The 8,719-nt window shown below is 41.0% G+C and overlaps 1 protein-coding gene and 1 pseudogene across 1 annotated transcript; both read right to left on the bottom strand.

Moving 5' to 3' along the window:
• Positions 1–4,192: 4,192 nt before the first annotated feature.
• Positions 4,193–4,816, bottom strand: LOC137238161 (protein-S-isoprenylcysteine O-methyltransferase-like). Its single transcript, XM_067762834.1, has one exon. The coding sequence runs from the start codon at positions 4,814–4,816 to the stop codon at positions 4,193–4,195; it is 624 nt and encodes a 207-aa protein (XP_067618935.1).
• A 146-nt stretch (positions 4,817–4,962) lies between these two features.
• Positions 4,963–6,291, bottom strand: LOC137239131 (COP9 signalosome complex subunit 3-like; annotated as a pseudogene).
• Positions 6,292–8,719: the final 2,428 nt, after the last annotated feature.

Below are 8,719 nucleotides of genomic sequence, written 5' to 3'. Positions count from 1 at the left end.
AGTTATGATGGCTCATCATGACACCCTTCATGGCGAGACCAGCTCATGCTCCGTCTTATCCAAACCCAATATTGGATCCCGAATATCAAGACTATTATCAGAGCCATCATCCACAATTGCAAAACCTGCATTATTCACCGGAAGCAGGCGCAGTCCCAACTTATGGGCACCCTTCCCTGCGAACGTACTAGCTTTACCCGCGCGTTCACCAATACCGGGGTAGCCTTCGCAGGGCCTTTCGAAATCAAAAGCTACCGCGGTGGGGGGTGTCGGCTAGCCAAAGGCTACGTGTGCCTTTTTGTCTGATTCACCACTAAGGCCATTCACTTAGAGGCCACTAGTGACCTCAGCACCCCATGCTTTCTCGCAGCCTTCTCGCGTTTTATCGCGAGAAGAAGATGTCCGAATAACCTCTACTCCGACAATGGTACAAACTTTGTCGGAGCATCAAGATCTTAACGGTCCGAATTTAAAGCCTTTCTGGCCGAAAGCCGAGACAAAACAGTCTCAAAGTATAGCCATCAAGCCTTGAGCTGGCATTTTATTCCCGCCGCCGCTCCACATATGGGCGGCCTGTGGGAAGCGGGAGTGAAGAGTTTCAAAAGCCACTTCAAAAAGATCTCTTCTCCCCACAAATATACTATGGAGGAGTTCCAAACACTTTTGTGAAGGATTGAGGCGTGCTTCAACTCGCGCCCTCTCAGTCCAGGGTGGAAAGACCCAACGGATCTGGAGCCACTAACCCCAGGACATTTCCTAACTGGCAGCCATCTTCTGGCGCCGCCAGAACCGGATGTGAACGAAAGCCCGGGCTCTATAATAAACAGATGGCAGAAGCTGAAGGCCCTCCATCAAACCTTCTGCCAGCGATGGAAGACCGAATATCTTTCCGAGCTTCAAAAACGGGTGAAGTGGAAACACACAAAACAAAATCTGAAAGTGGATGATCTAGTTGTCATCAAGGAGGACAACTTATCTCCCAACGAATGGAGGTTAGGCCAAGTCGTCAACGTACACTCCGGCGAAGACAACCGAGTTCGTGTAGTCGACCTCATAACCGAGAAGGGTCAAGTCAGACGACCTTTGGTCAAACTGATCCTTCTTCCAACGGAGGAGATGGATTGCGATTTGCCCTTCTTTCCAAATTCCGCCTTCCTATCGCGAATCCATCCCCTTCCCCTTCTTCACAGACTTTCGGTTGGGTATTCCCACCGAACTCATCTCGTCACCGTAAGAACATAATCTATCCACTCCGCTACTCCTACGCCGGGCCTCACCGTGGGAGGCTCCCACTACGGATTCCGAACCACCCGATTCACTTAATATTCATCAGCAGAATCCGCGGGCTCGCCACGTGAGTGGACAATTTCCAAATCAACCTATGTAATCCAGCCTCCACGTGTGAGGCTCCCGGGGATCCCAACCACCCTGGGCACTCAGTGCCAACCCCGGAATCCTCGGGCTCATCACGTGAACGGACACCTCTGAAGATTCCAATCTCCCTAAGGCACTCGACACTTTCTATTTTTAAATTTTAAAAACTCATAATATGCCACTGCGGAATCCCCGGGCTCGCCACGTGAGTAAACACGATCCCCTAAACTTATGCTCTCGCGGTGATGGAGACGGGGAAGCCCTAACCGAAAGACGGAAGGGTTCCGTCGAGAAAAGGGGACGTCCAAAACCCCAGCGCTCGTTCACCGAAACAAGGCCAGTCAACCACCCTAATGCAGATCTCCATCTGCCACCAAACACTTATTTTTAATTTTCAAAATCAAACCCCAACTCACTCGTTATCCCAGAACGAGGACACGAGGACAGAAGGGCGAACCGCCCTGCCATAGAATCTATTTATATATTTAAATTTCAAAAAAAAAAGAAAATCAAACCCGAAATTCACTCGCTCACCTCGCGCGAGAACACCAGCACCCTAATGCGGACCCACGGTCTGCCACAGAACTCTTTATAAATGATAACCTTTATTCTCGTAATATTATATCGAATACATAATATTTATGTAAATCTACTCACTAAGATTGAAATTTAGGCATACACTAACTGGAGAATGGCCGCAATTTTAATTGGTTGTTGGAGAATCCAATAAAAAAAAAAATTTTTTTTTAAAGCAGCCATTCTCTCTTATGAAATCATTTGAAATTTGCCAGGCTATGTATACAGGAAGAGTAATCCATTTATGTTTATAGGTATAGAAATTCAAAATTGCCGAGTGGGCATTAGCTCTTACATGGTGAATCGGATTAAGAAACCATGGTAAATAGGGTCTATTCATCTTTCCGATTTTATCGATAAAACAAAATAAATATACAACATAATTAGACACCAGTAAACTCCTTTGCATATTTTTCCATGCTTGAAATATGAAGATCTTCCTCTTCATAATCTACAAAGTTACTAACATCATTGACCCCTGCTGTGGGGTGTATACCAAACGAAATCACGATACCCATTCTAACACCAAGGGTAGTAAACCAACAAAACAGCATTCCAACTTTTATCGGGATCTTTATATATACGTCGTGTAGGGCAAAGAGAATTAAACCCCCACTACGTAAAGATACCCATCCTAAGTTCATAGAGTGCATTGGCTCCAACCCGCACCACAAACGAACAGAAAGTGGGTAGGAGGTAGAGTAGGTTCGTTTCGGTCTGAACTTGTTCGTCCATCAGAAAAAAATAACGAAAGAGCCGAATCTCTTAAATGAACGAACATCGAAAAGGTCTAAGGCTGATATCGTAGAGGTCTAAATTAATCCAAGATTCGTTTAGACCTATATCATATCGATTTGCAATTCAAATACTTTCGAGTTTTTGTGACGTAGAGTTGTACTTCTATGTAGCAAGAAACCATGATTCTTTAAATAATACTTGTTTTAAATACACTTGTACGCACAGCTTACACAGTTATATTTATTAAATTATCATAGAACAGGGTATTGCTAATTGTGGGGTTCAGTAGATGAAATGGAGAACAAAACCTAGCCCGTACGAAATCCATACAATTTTAGGTACCCCATTAGTGCAACTTACCCTTCATTTGTTATCATCAAGTCCATCTTCGGTCCAACGTTCTTCATGTACTGTGCCTTTCACCAGAGAGATCATGTCCCCGCGCCAGCCGATGGCGGCCGACCTGTTTCATTCCTTCTCAATGTTTGGCTTTCATTTGACGTATGCGCGTATTGCCTAAAGAGTTACGCCTGTTATAAATCTTGCACACCATTCAGATACAATATTCATGGAAGTTGAGCAGCTGCACCGAAGCTTACATTTTTCGAAATACAAATGCAAATTCGAGCGATGCTCGTTTTTAATTACCTTTCAAAATTAAAGCTCCACAACCAATTTCCATTCTTCAGGATTGCCCGAAAACAGGGTTGGTTCCTGGTTTACAGCCCATATAAAACTACGTAATCAAACTGGACTTAACTCTCGCAGATCGATATCATCCAACCTTACAGTGGATCATATAAACGTAGTCCTAATATAGAAATTGTTTTTGTTCCCGAAGCACTTCGTCCGACCACCGCTGTGGACTCATCCGGTTGAAGCGTGAAATGCACGCGCCGGAAAACTAAATCGTACGTTTTCAAAGGTCATCTTGCCACACGGTGGCCTTTTTTTTTTGACAATATACCAATGTGTAGTGGAATTGCACATTACCGGTCGAGTATTCTCCAACCACGTTGCGCTGCTCCCACGCCCTTATTGAGTTCAGTATAAAAGTTGGATAAATCATTTATGGATATCGCTGAATAACCAGCGTCTAATATGAAAGAAGTCAATGCACCAACACTGGGCGCATCGTATATGACAAACGTGCCTCCACAATCGATTACAGAAATTATTCTCACATTACCATAAAACCCAGTCAAACCAAAGAATATTGAATGCGCTTGGACTTCTTTATAGCCAAGATTCAACGCATCTGTAAGTAGTGCGCCATAAGCTTTGCTCTCTTCATGTTCCTTGCAAGATCCTTTCGACAATTTTTACATTGCCTAAACGTTCCTCAGCTGACTTCGATATATCAGTGAATTTGTTCAGTAGGTTCCGTGCAATGTTGCGTACATAGCGACCGCATATTATGGCCATACCAGCAACGCATGGTACAATGCCTGTGCTAACAAACGCCAAGCTCGGTGAGGTGTATCTTATCATTGAAGTGCCAGCACTAATCAATACTGCTGAGCGCAGATAAATTTTGACTGATCGACCTCCCGACCATATATGTATCATTCACTAAACGATAAAGTAAAATTATTTGTGTGCCAACCGACCACCAAAACCATCCTACATAAGATGGGTGCCGCATATAAGCATAAATGGCATGTGTTATCAGTTTATGATGATAAGACTTTTCATATTGCACCAAATGCGTGAAACTATTTCGCGCTGTAATCATCGTTACTTTTCGCATTATCTCACCCACTATACAAAGCACCACGCCAGTTAGCCAAATGTAATAAAAATCTTTGAAACTTAGCAGCAGCCACACCTCCAATCCAAATTCAATCCAATTAGCTACTGCCGCTAAAGCGTAGTGTATCGAATGATTTAGAATGAAAGAGTCGACTGATAGGCTACTTGGATTACACCACGCTATAGCAAGAAATTCTGAATAATGAGAAACTGCCATAAAAAAAAAAAAAAAACTATAAACACCAAATTGCTTTAGCACACTTGGAGCGAATATAAAAACTAATATGCTAATAGCCTCGATGAATCCCAAAAATGAAGAACGCAGTGCAATCCGATAATCATTATCACGCAACAAATAACGTATAACCATATACATTTTTTTTTTTTGAATTTAAAAACAATCCTTTAATAAACCTTTACAGGCGGCAAAGCAGACAAACTCTTTGTTGAATACAGAAGAAATGCATTTGAGCATGGATCAGATGAAATAGATACCGTCGGTATTTGCTTTGCTTGAAAAAAAGGGGGTGGGAAAGTATTTACTTATGTGATATCATCAATCCGTAGGATCGCCTGAGAATGACTTTGGATGCTGAGACGCTAGTTCATCTTCTTGATTTCCTAAAGCTTTTTTAACATACACGGGATTAAGTAAAATTTCCTCTTCCATTTTATTAATTTGTTTTATTAATTCCATTGTTTGTGCCATATCTTCTTGAACTTTAAGAAACATCTCTGGAGAATTATATTTTTCAGGATCATCTTTGAAAACAACCATTCCATCTTTTTATTTATTGTTGCATAAATTTCGCCAGATTTGATCATACTAAATATATATGTATTTTTCCGCTTCGGCAGCATCTGCAAGCTTAGCTCTACTAGCAACATCGGAAAGGGACAGCGTTAAAAATATTTTGGTTAATCGCTATATATTTTTCTTATAAAGTGAAGTCACAACCTGCTTAACTAGACCCATATTTTTATCACATATAAAGATTTCACTAGATGATGTAGCATAAGTATTTGCTATATCATGATAAGCCTGAGCTGAAGGTTTCATAAATCGCGAAATCATTTGTGTTGAATATTTTGGTATTGGCAAAACCTTTCCATGTAATATAAGTGAAAGTAATAAGAATTTTTTATATGCATCTAACATTATGTGTGACATCGCAGCCGCAGGTGTTGATATACGTACTTCAAAAAAATATTATAAATCGCGATCAAAATTTTGAACTTCTGTTTATATCATGCCACCGTAATAGTAATAGAGCAGAAAATATTTGGCGTCAGTATTGGTGACAGTTGATGTTTACCCTCGAAATTCCGATGCAGTCGATATGGTTGTAATATCGACATCCAAAAAGCTTAAAGCTGTTTTAAAACATTTCGCTTTCAAACTTAACTGGCAGAGATCGGCGTGAATGCTGGTTTGTTGTGAATCACAAAGAAAAATTTTTCGATGGCTTGTGCTACAATTTTGGTTCCTTGAATACAATATGGATGACCCACTATGAGGTTTGTAAACATGTGACATAAATCATAATACGTGTATGTAGCATATCGAACTTGTTCGCCGTTGCACTGACTTATAAAATCCTTGTAGTAGGTGAACTGCTGCGGTAAATCTGCATTTCCACTCACAGCATTGTTAAATTTAACTAGCAACACATAAAGCACGCCCAAAGAATGCTGCTGATAATCCAATGTCTCCAACATGTTATCTAGCAAGTCCAAATATTGTGACAACATATCAACCGAATCGTTGAGTTGTTCGACCATAGTGCGAAAATATCCTTCCGCACTTCTTGTGGACACATTGTTCACAAAATTTTCTAACGCGGCAGCCATTGCCTTCTATTAAACAATAAGTGTGAGGATTTTCGTAAATTTTACAGTAGATTAAATAATTTTACAAAAAAACTCACCATGTATCAACTGCGAATAATTGCAAATTCTTTTCAGTTGGCCTGCCAAGCTGGATCTTCAAACCATCCACCTGAGAATAAAAAGAAAATTAATTAATAAGATGAGATAAGAAATATATTTATCATTAATAAAATTAGCTCAAAATATCGAAATTTACTTACCTTTTTTTTTACGTCTCCATATCCAGCACCGTATTCAACCACGCGTAAAAACGAAAGAATGAAGCAACGGTGCCATGAATCGAACGATCCATTTACCGTTTCTTTCAATTCAGAGAAATGTACATTTATGCGTATGAATGTTCATTTTTTTGTCTGGTATATTATGCCAGTGCGCGAACCTTTAATGTTAACAAGAATGTTGGTAGATTTTTTTTGGAGAACAGCAGTGAGAGTCAATATTTGTACAAAACAATTCATAATTTAATGAAAAACGAATAACGCACATTTCACGGAAATAACCCTTTTACAAACATGTAAACAAGACAAGAAATACATGTAAATTCGTATATAAATAGCGTATGCCTATATAATACTCACCTTTTTGGAATTCCATTTACTTAAAACGTTCATTTTTCGTCCAAATTTATTCACATAAACCGACGAAAATAGCGTAGCCAAATATTTGCGTACTCATTTGCTACATTTATCTCATAATTTCTACACAAATTTTTTCAAAATTGGTTAGTGTCACCGCTAAGTGTTATTTGGGTGGGCTCGGCAATTGAATACGTGTACCAAATGATCGCAGCAAGTGTTTTCAATGCGAAATATATTGCAACGTTGGCAGATTTTAAGCTTTGGTTGTAAAAGATACTAGAAGTGCTAAGAATTGAAAACGGGTCAAAAAGTAAATTAAGTGTTAAAGTCCTTGCACTGGCCCTTATTATACTTATCCCAACGTATTTACATATATTTGCATATTTTTTTAGTGCTGCGCCAAATGACACACGCGGGTACCGAAAACCCGCAAGAGCAACAAAATCGGGATCGCGTTTTTTTTTTCAATACTGACGCCTCGGGCAGTCCCAACACTGCTTACGCACAAAAATAATAAAGGCAAAAACCTCACTCAGATTTAATTATGCCCTCATTTACAAAAAAACAAACAAATAAAAATTTTTTTGTTTTCTTGTTTTTTGCCGTCGTTACTGCACGGACTTGTTGTTTCCGACAACAAACATTAAAAAACAGTCATGATTAAGGCCTCGGTACAAAAAAATCCGAGTGCCGAAGTTAAACAGCCCGAAAGGAAAAGGACCCGAAATGGAAAAAAAGTCAGCTCTTGCTACGGCCCTACCGTGTGCCAATGGCAAAAGTATGTACATATAAATTCTCCGACAAAAGTATATACATATAAATTCTCCGGCTACAAATTTATCACATCAGCTCTATCACCTGAAAAAAAGAAACGTGCGACAGGGTGGCACATACCATTAGTATAATGGTGCGTGCAGATACAAAACCGTCGTGTAGCAAGCCTCGCCAAACACGTCAGAGCAGAAATCTTCAGCCGATTAGGAGTTTTATTGTGATCTTTAAACGATATTTCCACATGTAAGGCCTACTTTACGAAAGCAAGGGGGGCCAATAAACTCATTCACCTTACAAAATAACGCCGTCATTATAAAGAAGGCAGCAACAGAGAAAATATCCATCACCCTATCACAATGACCATTCGCCACCGAACGCGTAACACAGCCATAATAAGTAAAAGAGTTTCCTTTTTGTTTTCTTTCACACACTCTGCATAGAATGACTCGCTACGCATCGTTGCGCAAAAGAACCGAACGCCAAGCCGGTCGCTACCCCAAGCCGTGCCCTCTATGTGACGCCCAACATCCCATTCGCTCGTGCGCCGTCTACCGGGGGCAGACCCCTCTGCAGCGGCTGCGCGAGATCATCAGCCTTAACTATTGCCAAAATTGTTTATCGATGGTACATCGCGCTAAAAATTGTTCCAGCGACGGCAGGTATCGACCATGTGGTCGACCACACCACACCACACTACATTTACCTATGGAAGATCTTCCACGACAACCAGAGCCCTATAAGAGTTGGGCACAGCAAGTGGAAGAGGAGGAAGAGCGCGAAATGATACGGGCATCCAGAGAGAGTAGGTCCCACCACGCAAGAGAAGAGACGGATGAAGTGCTATCCATTCACGCTTCAGAGTAAGCTTTTTATCGCGACGCACCGGAAAATCACCAGGCGGAAGCAACCACAAAGTCGCCACAACCGTACATCGGCGGATCAAACCCACGGCCGTTCCAACTCCTGTTAGCCCATGAAAGACGGAGCCAGAGTGTCGCGGAACAACGGCCTTCCCGCTCACTCAATAAACGACACAC

The sequence above is a fragment of the Eurosta solidaginis genome, chromosome 1, assembly GCF_040869045.1.
Source record: "Eurosta solidaginis isolate ZX-2024a chromosome 1, ASM4086904v1, whole genome shotgun sequence".
NCBI classification, from domain to species: Eukaryota; Metazoa; Arthropoda; class Insecta; order Diptera; family Tephritidae; genus Eurosta; species Eurosta solidaginis.
This window is presented reverse-complemented; position numbering and strand designations above follow the sequence as displayed.

What these genes read in the sequence shown, in the direction of transcription:
- LOC137238161 (XM_067762834.1), bottom strand. Translation starts at nt 4,816, where the DNA reads ATGTATATGGTTATACGTTATTTGTTGCGTGATAATGATTATCGGATT.